Consider the following 21,076-nt stretch of genomic DNA (forward strand, 5'->3'; position numbering starts at 1 on the left):
CTTGCTCACATATACATTGTGCCTTATTTTGGTCTATACTGTTGTTTTAACCCTGATCGCTGTTACTACTCTGGTCCATATTGCCCAGATTTATGAACAAATGGTACAGCTTATTTCTAACAACCATTTTTTATGAAGCAGTTCTCAGTGCACTGTGATATGTACAATCCGTTTTCTAAAAAGAAAGCTAACTGTTCACTTTGCAGGCAGCCACTTGTTACAAAACATGACCCTTCTACGCCACTCTTCTCTCAAGTGACACTTGCTTCACCCAAATTTAAAATAAATCCACTTAAAGTACTTGTTCTGTGCTTAGTGTTTGTAACTCACTTGATTGCTGGACTCATTGCTTCCAAACTGGTAGAAACTAAAAGACTTTGTGGTCAGTTTTGTGTGTCTGACCACTGCCACTAACAATAATAGTAATTGCAATAACAATGATGATGGTGATGATGATGATGATATGAGGAACGTTTGTAAAATAAAGTCTCCGAGGTGCTGGATCCATGAGGAACACTTTTACACATCTTGACTTGGCAGCTGTTTGTGATGGAGCCCCCTTCACTTGCTGCGTGCCAGGTGCAAGTTGCGTGCAGTTACCCATTTTTGAGTGCCAAGGCGGTGTTAGACAAAGTCTATGGGTCGCTGTGTGTGGACATCAAGAACCTGTGAAAGTGGGTCAGAGAGTTCAAGAAGGGCATACAGATGTCTGTGATGAACAGTGTTCTGGCCATTCATCGGTTTCAGCTGAAAACATTGCAAAAGTGGAGAAAGAAATATGCAAAGATCGGTATGTGACGCTTTGCGAGCCTTGTAAATGGATTCCTGAAGTCAGTAGGAGTGCAGTTGTTAAGATTTTGACTGAACATTCGGACTATCACAAGGTGTGTGTGTGAGGTGGGTCCCCAAAATTTTCACCGAAGACCGTAATTGGCAGCGTGTCGAAGCAGTGCTGATATGGTTATCCCAAAACATCCTCTTCACCCTTGCTCTCTGATTCAGACGAATCAGAATCGTGAAGATTAGTTAGGAAAGGATCCATCATTGAGTCTCCTGTCAATTTCCTTTTCATAATCTTCTTCTTGCAGTGTTTCTGAATGCCCAGCACAATTTGCCCGTGCAGAGATAATTATGTTGTCCACTGTTTGACATGTGTTTTTCAACACCAGCAATCTGCAAGATGCTATTTCTCTTTGTGATATGGACTTTAATTTGCGCCCATACCAGGTCAGTAGAATTGTAGTGGCAGTGATATTGTGGTTACAAGATTACTCGGTGACCACGCTGTCATGCTGGTTCGTCTATGTCATACGTGCAGTATTTCTGCTTGTATGCATTTATTAGCATGGGTAACTCTGCCCTGGTCTGTGACGCAGTGTGGGGAATTCCTTTAAATGACACAATGAAATAATTTCATTGTTTCTCGTGTTTGAAGTAGGATCCTTATTCATTTGCATAGAGTGAACACTCGCATTGTCCATGACAATAGCAGAATTCTGCACCAGGTACGGACGTAGCTGTTGTACAGACCACTGTTTGTAGACAGCAAGACATTTAAGAGTGGTAGTCACTCAAATGCTTTGAGTTTGATTCTTTACATATTAATTTACTTACTAGTATGAACCCTGTCCCTGGAGAACGTGCATGAAGCACAGTAAAGGTGGATTCACACTTGACGGAATGTTGCCGTCACATCCATCACCTCAAAAGATTCTCCACTGTAGTTCAAATTGTGGCATTCACACATGCCGTTAACAGAGTGTTATCGACACGTCAAGTCATGTCGCGTCAAGGTTTCTGGGGAACACTGTTTCAGCAGGCCATTGACGGAGTCATGTGATATTTCCCTATTGCTGCCAGCAAGTAGCACCTCCATATTTGTTTTGTTTTGTTCAGCAAAATGGCCTTAGGCAAAAGTCAGCTTCTGCCATAGTGATACTGGATACCTGCCTCTTTAATTCTTATTCGTAATTTCTATTTGCATGTTGCATAACAGGTTAAAAAAAACCCTTTTCTGTAGACATTCTGAGGTATTCATAGTGACGACTCCTCTTCCAGCTCCTTGTAAAGAATGTGGAACTCTCCTTCACAGTCTCGAGTTTTTAACATTTTTCTAACATACTCTTTTTCCTCGCTGTTCCTTATCATCAAGTGCAACAGCAATCATTTCAAGCTGCTTTAAACTAAACTTCAGAATTTCAGTATGATCTACCGTGAACAACGAAATAGTGCCTCTGGTGGGTATTTCATGAACCAGCTGTAATGTCACAATGGTCTTTCAGTGTCGACATGCCATATAGTGTGATCTGTTCTCTTCAGCAGATGCGTTGGCTTCACTCGCAACCTGTCAAACAGTTCTCAACCTGATGCTGCATGCCTCAGCTGTTCGTTCTTGGCACTTGGCAACACCAGGAAACGCTTTGTGATCAGATGTGGATGTCGCTTCTGAATCCTGTCTAAAGAACTGATATATGTGCAACACTGTTTCTCTCACCTGCTTTTGTAATACTGGGTGAGATTTGCTTTTGCCACTCACATCGATCGGACTACCTCAAAATAACTTTCGAAAGAACGCTGTGAAAATGCTAAAACCAGTCAAACTCACTCCACACTATACAAAATGAACTCAAGCGCACACATTGGCTGACTGACTGCCATCGGTTGCCACATCACATGACACATCCGTGCTTCTGCGTATCTAGACATCACCTGTCACGTTATGTGGCATGCACTTTAGTAGCTGTGCGACCCCATACTTTACAACACTAGAGGTAGAACTGACAAGGCACTTAGCACAGAAGTAGAACCAAAAGTATCGTAACTGTGTTTGAATGTTAGGAGAAGAACTTAGGCACAGTGAAAAAATTGTGACAGATTTTGTTTTCCAATCACTATGGTGCAGAGTGCAGGCAGTGTATAGAGGAGAAAAGCATTGTGGGGAAACAGGCCCTGTTTCTCTCGGGTAGGTCAGCAGGCTACACCTGTGTTCTGCAAGAGCAGAAAACAACGTTGACACCTTGTCACAGGGATCACTGATCTCTTCTGGTGTTGTAAGGGCCATAATCAAAATCCATGATGGACCAGATTTAATCTCTTCACTCATTTCAGAATAATAAAAAGAAAACAACACCAAGCATTTGGGAACCATCACCACATAACTGCTTCTTGAGGCTGGCAGGGTATTGTTAATGAGGTAGTTCAGGCCCAACCGCTATTCGATGCAATCACCGTTAAAATCATCTGCCATCTAATTTGCCACATTAAGTGTGTGTATTATATCAACTTTTGAACTTTAGCTAATAAACAAATATAAGTGTAGACCAGATGTGACTTAAATTCAAAGAAATAGTATCAGCAGCAGTTGAGAGGTTTATACCAAATAAACTAACAAACGACGGAGCTGATCCTCCTTGGTACACAAAACGGGTTAGAAAACTGTTGCAGAAACAACTAAACAAACATGCCAAATTTAAACAGACGCAAAATCCCTAAGATTGGCGATCTTTTTCAAAAGCTCGAAATTTACTGTGGACGTCAATGTTAGATGCCTATAACACTTTCCACAACAAAACTTTGTCTCGAAACCTGGGAGAAAATCCAAAGAGATTCTGGCCATATGTGAAGTATGTTAGCGGCAAGAAACAATCAATGCCTTCTCTGCGCAATAGCAATGGAGATACTATCGAAGACAGTGCTGCCAAAGCAGCGTTACTAAACACAGCCTTCCGAAATGCCTTCACAAAAGAAGGCAAAGTAAATATTCCAGACTTCAAATCGAGAACAGCTGCTGACATGAGTAACGTAGACGTAAATATCCTCGGAGTAGTGAAGCAACTTAAATCACTTAATAAAAGCAAGTCTTCTGGTCCAGACTGTATACCAATTAGGTTCCTTCCGGAGTATGCTGATGCATTAGCTCCGTACTTAACAATCATATACAAGTGTTTGCTCGGTGAATGATCTGTACCCAAAGACTGGAAAGTTGCGCAGGTCACACCAATATTCGAGAAAGGTAGTAGAAGTAATCCACTAAATTACAGGCTCACATCGTTAACGTCGATATGCAGCAGGATTTTGGAACAAATATTGTGTTCAAACATTATGAATTACCTCGAAGAAAACTGTCTATTGACACACAGTCAACATGGGTTTAGAAAACATCGTTCCTGTGAAACACAAGTAGCTCTTTATTCACATGAAGTGTTGAGTGCTATTGACAAGGGATTCCAGATCGATTCTGTACTTATGGGTTTCTGGAAGGCTTTTGGCACTGTACCACACAAGTGGCTCGTAGCGAAATTGTGTGCTTATGGAATATCGTGTCAGTTATGTGACGTAGATTTGTGATTTCCTGTCAGAGAGGTCACAATTCGTAGTAACTGACAGAAAGTCATCAAGCAATACAGAAGTGATTTCTGGCGTTCCCCAAGGTAGTGTTATAGGCCCTTTGCTGTTCCTTACCTATATAAACGATTTGGGAGACAATCTGAGCAGCTGTCTTTGGTTGTTTGCATATGATGCTGTCATTTATCCACTAATAAAGTCATCAGAAAATCAAAACAAACTGTGAAACGATTTAGGAAAGATATCTGAATGGTGCAAAAAGTGGCATTTGACTCTAAATAACGAAAAGTGTGACATCATCCACGTGAATGGTAAAAGGAACGCGTTAAACTTCGGTTACACGATAAATCAATCCAATTTAAAACCTGGAAATTCAACTGAATACCTAGGTGTTATAATTACGAACTACGTAAATTGGAAGGAACACAGAAAATGTTGAGGGGAAGGCTAATCACAGACTGCGTTTTACTGGCAGGGCACTTAGAAAACGTAACAGACCTACTAAGGAGATTGCCTACACTATGCTTGTCCATCCTCTTTTAGAATACTGCTGCAGGGTGTGGGATCCTTACCAGATAGGATTGATAAAATATATCGAAAAAGTTCAAAGAAAGGCAGCACGTTCCGTATTATTGTGAAATATGGGAGAGAGTGTCACAGAAATGATACAGGATTTGGGCTGGACATCATTAAAAGGAAGGCATTTTCTGTTGCAACGAAATCTGATGAAATTCCAATCACCTCCGAATGCAAAAATATTATTGACACTGGCCTACATAAGGAGGAACGATCAGCATGATAAAATTAGGGAAATCAGAGCTTGTACAGAAAGATATAGGTGATCATTCTTTCCGCGCGCTATACAAGATTGGAATAATAGAGAAGTGTGAAGGGTGGTTCAATGAACCCTCTGCCAGGCACTTAAATGTGATTTGTAGAGTATCCATTTAGATGTAGATGTAGGTGTGCAGTTGTTATAAAATTCTAGATCCCACGGCTGAATACTATGTTGCATTATGTGGTGTGTATTCTCAGATAGCTTACTTAACTGCCCACAGTTGGCACAACACAAAAACATCAAGTGCGTTGATAGGTCATTCCATTTGTGCACTTTTTATTTTGTAAGCAGGTTCTGACACACATTATCTGTCCAAATTGGGCTTCACCAGATGCTGTACAGTACCAGGTACTGAAAACTGGTTACATTTTAGATATCAAAATGCTGAAAATAAAGCTCTTTCAAACTATTTCTGATAGAATAGTGCCTCTGGAAACTATTCGCTGGGAAATGTATTTAGGTAATTTCACATTTTCACATTTTGAGGCAGAATCCGCATCTATTTCACATTTATCACAAAATTCGAATTATTCTGGTCCATAGTAACTGGAGCTTAAGGCTTCACACTGTGAGGCAGTGGCAGTAGCTTGCTTTCAAGGATTATTGGAGTGTCATTTGCTGAGTCAGAGTGTTTGCTTTTTGTTTTGAGATATGTAGAATATGTTTTATGGTCAAGATTATATGCCACCAGTGTCTCCGAGTTCATTTAGCTTTATCCAGAGTGCATGTGTAGGTTTCTGCTATGGATGTGAAGTGTGGAGCATCAACACCCACCCAGCATTCATCTGCCTCTAGTCTTGTCTTCTCGATTGCCTAATATTCTTCCCCAGTTTGGCTAAATGGCCCACTCGACAAAAAAATGGACATCCAGCTAAGTAATGCCATGAGGATGCTTTTCAGTGTTATCAAATCAATTGGTACACAATGACTACCAGTACAGAGCCACATTCTGCCCTCTCAGCTGCAACACATAATGCTGTTACGAATGAGTAGGGCAGAAAGATCATTGATAGTAGAAATCTTCCAGATCGTTGAGATATTGATGGTGCAAACTACATTGCCTGACAAAAGAAGTGGAGCACGCAGAAGAGATGGCCAGATGTTACTCTGGGGCCAAAGAGTACATTGGCATTGTTTGTGTTTAGTATTAATAGCAGGTCTGTTAGTGTATGTAAGGAGCGTGGACAGCTACAACTGTTGAGTGGTCACTGTGAAGGGTATGAAGATGCTACATATGAGATATGTTTCAGAAGTTATTTTTCAATGTAATCAACCTTCATTTCAGTACACTTTTCACAGCTCTGAATTAACAGCTCTGTTGTTGTTGTGGTCTTCACTCCAGTGGCTGGTTTGATGCAGCTCTCCATGCTACTCTATCCTGTGCAAGCTTCTTTATCTCCCAGTACTTACTGCAACCTACATCCTTCTGAATCTGCTTAGTGTATTCATCTCTTGGTCTCCCTCTATGATTTTTACCCTCCACACTACCCTCCAATGCTAAATATGAAATCCCCTGATACATCAGAACATGTCCTACCAACCGATCCCTTCTTCTAGTCAAGTTGTGCCACAAGCTCTCCTTCTCTCCAATTCTACTCAATACCTCCTCATTAGTTATGTGATCTACCCATCTAATCTAAAGCATTCTTCTGTAGCACCACATTTTGAAAGCTTCTATTCTCTTCTTGCCTAAACTATTTATCGTCCTCGTTTCACTTCCATACATGGCTACACTCCATACAAATACGCTCAGAAACGACTTCCTGGAACTTAAATCTATACTCAATGTTAACAAATTTCTCTTCTTCAGAAATGCTTTCCTTGCCATTGCCAGTCTACATTTTATATCCTTTCTGCTTTGACCATCATCAGTTATTTTGCTCACCAAATAGCAAAACTCCTTTACTACTTTATGTGTCTCATTTCCTAATCTAATTCCCTCAGCATCACCTGACTTAATTCGACTACATTCCATTATCCTCGTTTTGCTTTTGTTGATGTTCATCTTATATCCTCCTTTCAAGATACTGTCCATTCCGTCAACTGCTCTTCCAAGTCCTTTGCTCTCTCTGATAGAATTACAGTGTCATCGGCGAACCTCAAAGTTTTTATTTCTTCTCCATGAATTTTAATACCTACTCCAAACTTTTCTTTTGTTTTCTTTACTGCTTGCTCAACATAGAGATTGAATAACATCGGGGAGAGGCTACAACCCTGCCTCACTTACTTCCCAACCACTGCTTCCCTTTCATGTCCCTCGACTCTTATAATTGCCATCTGGTTTCTGTACAAATTGTAAATAGCCTTTTGCTCCCTGTATTTTACCCCTCCCACTTTCAGAATTTGAAAGAGATGCCTTTCAAAAATAACCTGATTCTTTATCATCAAAATGTCCCATTACATCAGATTCACTTTATCATCAAATTTTCTTCCTCCATGATCTTTTTTCAATTTGGAGAAGAGATGGTAGTTACTTGGGTTGAGATCTGGACTGTAGGGTGGGTAGTCAGTCTCCTGGAAGCAACATTCCTTTTCTGCAGCCTTCGCAATTACCGCTGTGTGCACCGGCACATTGTCACGGAGAAGACGAACACATTGTGACAACCTCCCTCGCGTCTGTAGTTCGATGGAGTCGCGTAATTTGTGCAGATAGTGTTATGCATTCACAGTGGAATTTCTTTCTTTAAATTCAACCAAGAGAATTCCTCTGAAATTCCAGAACCAGAAGATTGTTGCAATGACCTTCTTTGTAGGCAGAGTGACCTTTGCCTTTCTCAGTGGAGCTTCACCTAGTTTATACCATTAGAGAGATTCTCTTTTGAACAGAGGATCATAATAAAGAATCATAGTTTCATCCCCTGTGACAATGTATTCTAGTACTTCTTTCTGGTTGGCACAGCACAGCTCCAAAAACTTGGTGCAAATAGTCATGCACTGCAGAGAGAAGTTTGAGCACCCGTCTTGCACTGACCTTTTTCGTGTGCAAATGATCGTGCATTATCTGGAAAATGGTTGTTTTAGACAACCATATTCTTGCTGAAGTTTTCTCGGAAACTGTTTAGACTATTCCTTCCCTGTAGAGTATGAGGGGAAAGCATCACCATAAACACCACCCATGTGGACTTTGAAAATGAACAAAACGGGGTGTACCACTATTCAAACAAGGCCTCCATATTATACAGGGTGTTACAAAAAGGTACGGCCAAACTTTCAGGAAACATCCCTCACACACAAATAAAGAAAAAATGTTATGTGGACATGTGTCCGGAAACGCTTAATTTCCAAGTTATAGCTCATTTTAGTTTCGTCATTCCAACGTGGTCAAATTGTAAATTTTCACAATCAACATGTGTGGGCTGACGAGAATCCGCATGCAATTGTGCAGTCACGTCATCAACACAGATTTTCTGTGTACGTTTGGGCAGGCATTGTTGGTGATGTCTCGATTGGGCCCCATGTTCTTCCACCTACGCTCAATGGAGCACGTTATCATGATTTCACACGGGATACTCTACCTGTGTACATGTGCTGCTAGAACATGTGCCTTTACAAGTACGACACAACATGTGGTTAATGCACGATGCAGCTCCTGCACATTTCAGTCGAAGTGTTCGTACGCTTCTCAACAACAGATTCGGTGACCGATGGATTGGTAGAGGCTGACCAATTCCATGGCCTCCACGCTCTCCTGACCTCAACCCTCTCGACTTTCATTTATGGGGGCATTTGAAAGTTCTCATCTACGGAACCCCGGTACCAAATGTAGAGACTCTTCATGTTCATATTGTGGACGGCTGTGATACAATATGCCATTCTCCAGGGCTTCAGGGATTCCGTGCGGCGGAGGGTCGATGCATGTATCGCCGCTAACGGAGGACATTTTGAACATTTTCTGTAACAAAGTGTTTGAAGTCACACTGGTACGTTCTGTTGCTGTGTGTTTCCATTCCATGATTAATGTAATTTGAAGAGAAGTAATAAAATGAGCTCTAACATGGAAAGTAAGCGTTTCCGGACACACGTCCACATAACATATTTTCTGTCTTTGTGTGTGAGGAATGTTTCCTGAAAGTTTGGCCATACCTTTTTGTAACACCCTGTATACCAAGCCCTTCTTTTGTCAGGAACTTAATCACTGCACGATATTCGATTTTACCCACTGCAGCACGAGTGTCACCATTCGACTAAGGCTAGAAGCGGGCTGCAATTCGTGTGCACATCTACTGACAGATGTCGCTAACTCCCCTCTGTGGCATTTTGAGCTTCACGCTTGTATTAGAGGTCAGGACACAAACTTCTGGAACCTATCCCGTGCTTGTTCAAGACAAAGTTATCAGTGTCTGAAAGACTGTAAAAGGCCATCACTGATGGACCCCTTTTGGCCAGCTGGTTGAACATGCAGAATCTAGTTTTGTGGGGTTTGTGACAATGTACAATGGTTGATCGGAAGATGTCTTGCTGGTGACATCGAAGTCAATAGAATATGTGCATACCCTAAATGTTCTTTTGCAACATTTTATGTGATATATATGAAGGCTTTAGTTCAATAGTGGTACAACTCCAATTATTTCATTTCAAGATACTGAGGCTTAGACGTAAATGAGTGATGGCAATAGAAAGAAATGGTAATCTCTTGCAACAAGTGATGGACTGCAATATTTAAGGTACATCATTCACAGAACTGTCATCACTATGAACAAAACTGGGTGTACGACTGTTCAAATAAGGCCTCTATATTATATACCAAATTCTTTTATTATGTATGTGGATAGATAAAAAAAAAAAGTCTATTCACCAAGGGGCACCGGGAGAACGCACACACAAAAAGGTTTTACTTTTACAAAATGTTGTAGCCAGTGGCTTCTTCTTCTGGCAGAAAAGTTGAAGGGGAAAGAAGAGGGGTGAAGAAAAATGACTAGTGAGGTATAGAGAAAGGGGTACCATTCAGAAAAGTTACGCAGAATGCCAGGTCAGGGGAGAGTTAACAGGTGGGACAAGGACACCTTTCCTTGGTGAGTAGATTCTTTATCTATCCATTTACATTGTATTGTCAGTAATTGCTTATTTTTGTTGTTACATACTTTTATTACTTCAATATATGTATTTTTTTAATGTTTCAAAAAGCGGTACAATATACAAGTAAATACTTCTTATTGCAGGTGTCTGTAGAGTGTGGAGTGCCAAACGACACGAAGCCGGAGACTGCAGGATTGGTTCCACTTATACCAAAGGAAGAACCAGTAAGTACCACCATTTTTGAGAAATCTGATTTGCACTGTGCTTCATATTTTGTCTGTATATTATATAACACCGAGTCAGGTGTATCTCCTAAGATTCACTTGGTGCATCTTCTCTCGTGTCAGGATCATTCAATAACTAAACATACAATTCTGACAATAACAACGGTTTATTACATCAGTACAATTTTATGTCTACTTTTCCACATAATCCCCACCAACTTTACAGACTTATACCATCCTCTTTGTGAAAGTCTTCTTATCCCTTCAGTGAATAATTCTTTACCTTGTCCTCAGAGCCAGTTTTGTACGTTTTTCTTTACCTCTCCCTAGCTGTTGAACCCATTGCCACACAAAGGTTCTTTCATTGAACCAAATGGGTAAAAATCCGAGGCAGAAAGATAGGGCTGTAGGGAGGATTGTGTAGGAGCTCCCAACCCACTCAGCCAATAGTTTCTAGTCTCAGTTGTGTCTTATGAAGGCAGACAAGTATTGTTTTGAAGGAAAAAATGGACAAGTGTGAATAGGACTCACACCCTGAGGCTTTTACACTAACTTAATTATGCATATAGATGATGATTATGATGATAATAATAATAATAATAATAATTAATAATAATAATTTTATGTGGCTCAGTGGTCTAGTGCAAGTCTTTCTATTGGGTGCCACTTCAGTGATTACTGAGTGATTAACCTACCCCATTTATCCATCCAAGGAGACATAACTTACAGTTTAACACGGAATCAGAACCACATGTTGTTTCTGGTGACTCTCAGTTGGAGTGGTGAAGGCGACTTTAAAATGAAGATTGAAACATATGTGGGAGACCAAGATTTGATCCTGGAACCTCTCTGTTACCAGGCACCCAGTTTACCACTAACCATTTGGGGGCCTAACAGGTATATAAATAGTTCATTTATATGTTTTTTCCATCCACATCTATACTCCGCAAGCCACTGGCAAATAGAACAAGGCAAAAACGACTGTATATGCCTCTGTACGAGCCATGCTTTCTCATGTCATATCATTGTGATCCGTACGCAAAATGTATGTTGGTGGCAGTAGAATCTTTCTGCAGCCAGTTTTATAAATTTTCCCAATATTGTTCCTCTCAAAAGAATATCATCTTCCCCCCCATGGATTGCTTTTTGAAGTTTCCGAAGCATCTCCATAATACCTGCATATAGTTTGAAACTGTTAGTAACAAATCCAGAACCCCCCTTCTCAATTGCTTTGATTTCTTTCTTTATTCAGACCCAGTGTAGATCCCAAATACTAGAGCAGTACTTGAGAGTAGGTCACATTAGCGTCCTATACACTATCTCCATTACAGGTGAACCACGCTTTCCCAAAATTTTCCCAATAAATTGATGTTGAACATTCGCCTTCCCTACCACAACCCTGTCATGTTCATTCCATTTCATATCACTGTGCAACATTACGCCCAGATATTTAAACAACATGACTGGATCAAATAGCACACTACTAATACTGTAACCGAACATTAAAGGTTTTTTTCTCATTTGCATTAATGTACCTTTTTCTACATTTAGAGCTAGCTGCCATTCATCAAAACAAATAGAAATTGTGTCTAAGTCATCTTATATCTTCCTACATTCACCTAACTGCAACACCTTCCTGTACACCTCAGCATCATCAGCCAAATAGCCACAGGCTGCCCACCATGTCCACCAGAAAATTTATGTATATTGAGAACACAGTGGTCCTATCATACTTCCCAGTGGCGCTCGTGGCGATACCCTTTTTCCTGGTGAACACTCGCCCTGGAGGACAATATACTGGGTTCCATAACTTAAGAAGTCTTCAAGCCAATCCCATATCTGGGAACCTGTTTCATATGTGCGTACCTTTATTAACAGTCTGCTGTGGGGCACCTTGTCGAATGCTTTTCGGAAATCTAAAAATATGGTATCTGCCTGTTGCGCTTCATTCAGAGTTCACAGTATATCATGTGAGAAAACGACAATCTGAGTTTCAGACACATGCTGCTTTCTAGAACCATGTTCATTTTTGGATGTAAGCTTCTCGGACTCAAGAAAATTTTATTACATTTGAACTTGGAATATATTCAAGAATCTGCAGCAAACTGGTTTTAAGGATATTGGTCAATAATTTTATGGGTCTATTCTTTTACATTTTATATTTATATATGAGTTTGTGCTCTTTTTCCAGTCATTTGTGACTTTGTGCAGCGTGAGAGAGATGTGATAAATGCCTGCTAAGTAAGGGGCCAATGGTGTAAAATTGAATTGGTGTTCCATCCAGACCTGGTGACTTATTTGTTTCGACTGTGTCAGTTGTTTCTCTACCCCAGTGATGCTTATTACTATGTTGCCCATTTGGAACTCTGCGCAATGGTATGTTCGTACGATTCTCCTGCATGAACGATCGCTTGAACGTGACATTTAAAACTTAAGCTTTCGTTTTCCTATCTTATACTGCTCAGCAGACAGAATAATGAGTGACTGGATAGAAGCCATAGACCCACTTAGCAATTTTACATAAGACAGAATATTCTGGGTTTCTCAGCAAGATATTATACAACATACAACAGTGGTAATTGTTATATGCTTCACTTATAGATCTTTTGACAGATGCCTGAATCTGTAGTAACCTTTGCTTTTGTCATTTGCACTATGCCTTTTGAACCATGAGTGCAAAAGCATTTGCTTCCTCAGCATCTTCCGAATTTTTTTCATAAACCACAGTGGGTCTTTTCTGCCCTTAACCCACTTCCTAGGGTCTTAATCTCTAGACTACAATTCGCAATCTGCTGAAGCTTTGCCCATAATTCCCCAACTCCATCATACTGGAACTAAATTATGTCTGTTCATTGTCTAACTGAGATGCCAACAACTTCTAATCTGCTCTTTCTAGCAGAAACATTCTCCTAGCCCTCTTGACTGATTTATTAACTTTCGTATCCAAAATTGCTACAATGATTTCGTGATGACTATTCCCTGTCTCTATACTGACATGATCGATAAGGTCCAGGGTCTAAGGTATCTCCAGTGTGAGTGGGCTGTCGAGCTAACTGCGCAAGACAGTTTTCAGAAAACATGTTCAAAAGTACTTTGCAACACTGCCTGTCTGTACCTCCTGCAATGAATCAATAGACATCTCAGTCTGCACTCAGTAGGGTAAAGTCCCCTCCAACCAATATTGCAAGATCTGGGTATTTATGCGCTACTGACTGTAGACTTTTTTTAAAATAATTCTAGAACTGTCACTGTGAAATCGGGTGGCCGGTAAAAACATCCAACAATTAACTTGGTTTCACTTCGGCCATATAACTTCACTATCACACTCAATTTCGACCTCAATGGAGACGTTGTTTCCCCCAAGAAGCGCTCAGCCTAAAACGACAGAAAAAGCAGCTTTACAGACAAATCAGACACAACGACAACACAGACCTGAAAAGGCAATGGAACAGACATAATGCGAGAACTAAGAGAATCATCTCTGAATACCGACAAAGGCAGTGGGAGATACATGCAGCCAATGGAATTACAGGCATGGAGGCGAGTTCTGGCACTGCTTTAAAGCACTAACAGGCCAATGACAGTCAACCAACACCACATTAATAGTGGATAATGAGCCAACAACAGACAAAGCATAGCAGTCCGAGGCATTCAGGCAAGTCCTACAGCAATCATACTCCTTCAGAATGAATTTTTACTCTGCAGTGGAGTGTGCACTGATGTGAAACTTCCTGACAGGTTAAAACTGTGTGTGGACCGAGACTCAAATTCGGGACCTTTGCCTTTCTTGAAAAAGTGCTCTACCAACTGAGCTACCAAAACACAACTCGTGACCCGTCCTCACAGCTTTGCTTCAGGCAGTACCTCATCTCCTCTCCTACCTTCCATACTTCACAGAAGCTCTCCTGCAAATCTTGCAAGACTAGCACTTTCGGAAGAAAGGATATTATGGACATATGGCTCAGCCATAGAGCAAGGAAATGTGTCCAGAATGAATTTTCATTCTGCAGCGGAGTGTGCACTGATGTGAAACTCCTCACAAGTTCAAACTCTGTGCTGGACTGAGACTCGAACTCGGGACCTTTGCTCAGCTGGTAGAGCACTTGCCCGTGAAAGGCAAAGGTCCCAAGATTGAGCCTCGGTCCGGCACACAGTTTTAATCTGCCAGGAAGTTTAACATCAGTACACACTCTGCTGCAGAGTGAAAATTCGTTCTGGAAACAAACTCCCAGGCTAAGCCATATCTCCGCAATATCTTTTCTTTCAGAAGCGATAGTCTCGCAAAGTTCGCATGAGAGCTTCTGTGAAGTTTGGAAAGTGGGAGATTAGGTACTGGTGGAAATAAAACTGTGAACACTGGTCATGAGTCACACTTGGTAGCTCAGTCGGTAGAGCACTTGTCCACAAAAGGCAAACATCCTGTGTTCCAGTCTCGGTTTAATCTGCCAGGAAGTTTCAAGTATACTTCTTTCCACAAAATGTTAAATTCGATGACAACTTCAGACAACATATAAAGGAACAATTAACCCCGACTTTAAATACCTCAGCAACAGAGACAGAAGACATAAAACACACTACTGAAGTAATGACCGAGAAAGAAATCATGAACGCAATTCATTCAGGATGCAATCCTCTCAAGACCAACACAGCCCCTGGAAGAATTACATAAAACACACAAATCTCCAGAAAGCTACAACCCACCTCATAGTACCGACTTCCTCCTTTGCCTACAACTACTGCCTCACTACCAAAACATTACCAACCAGATGGGAACCGAGCAAAACAATAATGATTCCAATGAAACCAAACACTGCCTCGTGATCCAACAGACCGATATCTCTACTCGACGTCCTAGGAAAAACATATGAACAATACTAACTGACCCCTGAAAAACAAATGTAGAATGTCAGGAAATCCTTCCCTTGACGCAAACAGGCTTCCGACAAAATGAGTCTATTGATCAGTGACCCATCTGACCGACAGAATAACAAAAGGATTCAGCAGAGGGCACTGCACAACTACAGTCTTCTTAGGCATAGAGTGCGCCTTCCAGTTCTGGCACACCTAACTACTATATATGCTAAACCAGTCGGGCATCCCAACTGAGGTTGTGTGAGTAATGCAGCTTTATACCACCAGCAGGAAGTGCGAGGTATATGTTGGGGGGGGGGGGGGGGGGGGGGAGAGTTCACACCTCAAGCAGGATTACCACAAAGGGGCATCTTCTCCCCACTACTGTACACACTTTTCATGGCTGACATACCAACAGCAACACCCCCTTCAGAAACAGTAGGGCTCGACACCGACGACACTGCCAGCTGGTGTCCAAAATTGAAGACAACAACTGTACAATGAAAGACAGAGACCTATCTGTGATGACTAGAAACGTGGATGGCTAAGTGGAGAATCCTGCCAAACCCATCAAAAACCCAAGTGGTTCTGTCCAGACAAAAACACGTGACTAAAAGACGCCAAAACAACAAGACAAAATACAACTGACACTCTGGGACACAACACTGAGGCCCAGTGATACCGCTATGTAACTAGATGTGTTCTTAGACAAATACCTAAACTGGAAAAGCACACCTAACTAAACTGCTAAATAAGACAAGAAAGAGATAAGTTTAATTAGACGAGTCCGAGGACCAATCCACAGATGTGACAACAAAATCGCAGTTCACACATACAAGATGTACATTAGTCCTGTGATAGAATATATGCTGACACTCTTAAGGGACACACATAAACCAGTAGTGGAATGATTTTACTTAACCAAAAGACGACTTTTACGTAGCATCTCCAGACTGCTGAGGCTAACACCCAGTGACGATGTATATGTGCACACACGTGTCAGTAGAATTAAGTTGGCCATAGAACCTAGCATAGATTAAAGGACAAAAATTTTGTAACTGGCCACTACTGCTCTTCCCCTATGATGACAGGAGGACATGATGTAGAAACAAGGGTAGCTTAAGCAAGCATAAAGTTTCTGGAATGAAATTTTCACTCTAAATCGGAGTGTGTGCTGATATATAACTTCCTGGCAGATAAAAACTGTGTGCCGGACTGAGACTCTAACTCGGGACCTTTGCCTTTCGCGGGCAAGTGCTTTACCAACTGAGCTACCCGAGTATGACTCATGCCTCGTCCTCACAGCCAGTATTCCCAAGTTCGAGTCTCGGTCCGGCATACAGTTTAAATCTGCCAGGAAGTTTCAGGCATAAAGTTGTCAATTGTAAGCTGCACCATAAACTCAGTGGTGTATTGTACTAAAATTAACCTCACCTCCCACCAATAAAGTGGCCTAATATTGTTAGCAAGTAGTCTTAAGTAATACCCTAAGAGAACACCACCAACACAGAGTCTCTAAACAAAGCGACACCACAGATTTACTCCAAAACACATACATAAATCACCTCAAAACAAAAGCCTTCATGACACTAAATTATTTGTAACATTCAAATATATTTTGTATAACAATTAAATATTCTTTTAAGTCATAAGTCTGTGATGACTGAAATATGGAGACGGCCTGTTTTAAACAGTGGAAAGTCCAGGTAGTAATATCAACAATGTACTTACCATAAAGAAGACACATTAAGTTGCAGACAGGCACAATTAAAAGAAAGTTACATAAAGCTTCCGGCTTCTGGCCTTCATCAGCAGAAGAGAAACACACACCATTCATTCACACAAGCAAGCACACCTCATGTACATGTGCTGCCAACTCTGGCAACTTGGGCTGGAGGCGCAACTATCATGTGGGATACAAGCCATAATCTGGAGGAGGGGGCAGGAATGGGGGAGGGATAGTAGTCTACAGGGGGGGGGGGGGGGGGGGGGAGATGATGCTGTCTGACAGAGTGTGTTGGGACTAGAATGTCAACAGGTGCAGCATCAGGAGGTTGTGGGGCAGGGAGGTGGGGGGAAAAAGGAGAGAGGCGGAGAAAGATGGGCGGATACATCGGCAGAGGGCGGCAGACAAAGTGGAGGATAGGGTGCGAGAATAGGCAGGTGAAGATAGGACAGAGGTGGTGGAAACTGTTGAGTGAGGTGTGGATACAGTATATTACAGTAGGTTTAGACAGGGTAATTATGGAAGTGTAGAATGTGTTGTAAGGATAACTCCCATCTGCGCAGTTTAGAAAAGCTGGTGGTGGAGTGAAGGATCCAGATGGCTCAGGTAGTGAAGCAGCCATTGAAATCAAGCATCAACAGATCAAAACAAAAATTTCTGTTGCGACACTGACAATGTCGAGTGTTTGTGGAAAAAGTTCAAGGCAATCGTAAAATGTGTTTTAGACAGGTACATGCCGAGTAAAACTGTGAGGGACAGGAAAAACCCACCATGGTTCAGCAACAAACCTAGGAAACTACTGCGAAAGCAAAGAGAGCTTCACTGCAAGTTTAAACCCAACCAAAACCTCTCAGACAAACAGAAGCTAAACGATGTCAAAGATAGCATAAGGGGGGCTATGGGTGAAGCGTTCAGTGAATTCGAAGGTAAAATTCTATGTACCTACTTGACAGAAAATCCTAGGAAGTTCTAGTCTTACGTTAAATCAGTAAGTGACTAGAAACAGCATATCCAGACACTCTGGGATGATGATGGCATTGAAACAGAGGATTACACCCGTAAAGCTGAAATACTAAACACCTTTTTCCAAAGCTGTTTCACAGAGGAAGACGGCACTGCAGTTCCTTCTCTAAATCCTCGCACGAACGAAAAAATGGCTGACATCGAAATAAGTGTCGAAGAAATAGAAAAGCAGCTGGAATCACTCAACAGAGGAAAGTCCACTGGACCTGACGGGATACCAATTCGATTCTACACAGAGTATGCGAAAAAACTTGCCCCCCTTCTAACAGCCGTGTACCGCAAGTCTCTAGAGGAACGGAAGGTTCCACATGATTGGAAAAGAGCACAGGTAGTCCCAGTCTTCAAGAAGGGTCGTCGAGCAGAGGTGCAAAACTATAGACCTATATCTCGGACGTCGATCTGTTGTAGAATTTTAGAACATGTTTTTTGCTCACGTATTGTGTCGTTTCTCGAAACCCAGAATCTAATCTGTAGGAATCAACATGGACTCCAGAAACAGCATCGTGTGAGACCCAACTCGCTTTATTTGTTCACGAGACCCAGAAAATGTTAGATACAGGCTTCCAGGTAGATGCTATTTTTCTCAACTTCCGGAAGGCGTTCGATACAGTTCCGCACTGTCGCCTGATAAACAAAGTAAGAGCCTACGGAATATCAGATGAACTGTGTGGCTGGATTTAAGAGTTTTTAGCAAACAGAACACAGCATGTTGTTATCAATGGAGAGACGTCTACAGACGTTAAAGTAACCTCTGGCGTGCCACAGGGGAGTGTTATGCGACCATTGCTTTTCACAATATATATAAATGACCTAGTAGATAGTGTCAGAAGTTCCATGCAGCGCGGATGATGCTGTAGTATACAGAGAAGTTACAGCATTAGAAAATTGTAGCAAAATGCAGGAAGATCTGCAGCGGATAGGCACTTGGCACAGGGAGTGACAACTGACCCTTAACATAGATAAATGTAACGTATTGCGAATACATTGAAAGAAGAATCCTTTATTGTATGATTATATGGTAGCAGAACAAACACTGGTGGCAGTTACTTCTGTAAAATATCTGGGAGTATGCGTGCGGAACAATTTGAAGTGGAATAATCATATAAAATTAATTGTTGGTAAGGCGGGTACCAGGTTGAGATTCATTGGGAAAGTCCTTAGAAAATGTAGTCCATCCACAAAGGAGGTGGTTTACAAAACACTCATTTGACCTATACTCGAGTATTGCTCATCAGTGTGTGATCCGCACCAGGTCAGGATGACGGAGGAGATAGAGAAGATCCAAAGAAGAGCGGCGCATTTCGTCACAGGGTTATTTGGTAACCGTGATAGCGTTGGCAAACTCAAGTGGCAGACTCTGCAAGAGAGACACTCTGCACCGCGGTGTAGCTCGCTGTCCAGATTTCGAGAGGATGCGCTTCTGGATGAGGTATCAAATATATTGCTTCTCCCTACTTATACCTCCTGAGCAGATCACGAATGTAAAATTAGAGATTCGAGAGCACATGGAGGCTTTCCGGCAGTCGTTCTTGCCGCGAACAGTAAGTGACTGGAACTGGAAAGGGAGGTAATGACAGTGGCACGTAAAGTGCCCTCCGCCACACACCGTTAGGTGGCTTGCGGAGTATAAATGTAGATGTGGATGTAGATGCAGATGGTATGTTCGGCTGCATGTCGTGCCATGGGATGGTCCACTTTGCTCTTGGCCACAGTTTGGCAGTGGCCATTCCTCCTGCTGGACAGAATGTTGGTGCTCATACCAATATAAAAAGCTGCACATTGATTGCAGAAGAGCTGGTAAATGATATAGCTGCTTTTGCAGGTGGCCCGCCCGGCCTCAGATAGCCTGTGGCATGACTGGAATAGGAAGTGCTGGGTGGTGGATTGGCCAGGTCTTGCACCTGGGTCTTTCAGAGGGATGCGATCCTTGTGGCAAGCGGTTGGGATTGGTAGTCAATGATTGTAATCATAGGGGAACTGAAAGATGGTATCAGCTGTGTAGTTGCCACTGTCGATATCTGGACTTTATGCTCAGTGTTTCTGGATATGCTTAGAGGTGTATTGATGTTCTATAAATCTTCTATAAATATATTTTTCACTATATTTTTCATTGTAAATATATTCTAAGTCCATTTCAGCTCTTCGTTTGTATAATTCATTGTATTTCCTTTATACTTACATGAGATACTTATGTCTGCAACTCCCTGCATAATTTCAATAATTGTTACGTTTCAACCGTGTCTATTCAGATTTTTGCATGTGTGTATGTAGATTCAGATAAAATTCTTAATGAACAAACTGACTTAAAACATAGAAATTACACTGACAACTTTATTGAAATTACAGAACACTATATCAGATGAAACAAATTTACAGGCAAAGACAGCACCAGTGAGCATTAACAAAGAATTTACTACTACCACACACAGTTCCACGTGAATAAACCAACTATGTAACTGTGTAACATAGCTGACTTAGCTGTCAACTGATGCTATCAAACTTACAGAAATATTAAATATGTGTTAGCGAAGTGATTTACGGCAATTCTGTTCGTGGGATCGTAATTACCGGCATCAGTCAGTTTACTTAGTGTACTTACTGATATACTTACATACCCTGAGGTGGTGGTGGGGGGAAGGAGGAGCAACACTGTCTGTAATCATTCATCTCTTGGCTTTACTTTTTCTGTGTGGTCTTCACATTTCAACCGTCCTCAGCGGTGGGATTGACTTTTTGAAACCTCCTGTATGGTGATGTCAGTTAAGGTCCAAGGTGGCACACCCTGCAGTCATTCACTCTGGTGGGCCATTGTTTGTGAATAATCTACAAAAAAAGAATTCCGAATTTTGCATTGTGCTATACAACTTTAAAAACAGAATTGTTAAACAAAATGGTTGCGTAGTGTAATGTGCAATAAAGTTTCTGAATGTACTGAGCCACAGTTGTACAGTATTTTTTTGAAAGAATATACCACCATTTTTCTCTTCTGTACAATTTAGATTTTGGCTTGTAAGCAATTATCGAGTATAATGTTCTTAGACTATTAATTTCATC

The 21,076-nt window shown here is 41.4% G+C and overlaps 1 protein-coding gene across 1 annotated transcript in view; it reads left to right on the plus strand.

Moving 5' to 3' along the window:
* The window catches only part of LOC126295160 (zinc finger protein 664-like), a 175,940-nt gene that overhangs the window by 100,082 nt on the left and 54,782 nt on the right, over nt 1–21,076 (plus strand). Inside the window, exon 6 of the mRNA XM_049987456.1 lies at nt 10,342–10,422. Within this exon, the coding sequence (XP_049843413.1) occupies nt 10,342–10,422 (81 nt within the window). The remainder of the gene's footprint in view (nt 1–10,341; nt 10,423–21,076) is intronic.

This window comes from Schistocerca gregaria, chromosome 11 (assembly GCF_023897955.1).
Source record: "Schistocerca gregaria isolate iqSchGreg1 chromosome 11, iqSchGreg1.2, whole genome shotgun sequence".
Lineage (NCBI taxonomy): Eukaryota > Metazoa > Arthropoda > Insecta > Orthoptera > Acrididae > Schistocerca > Schistocerca gregaria.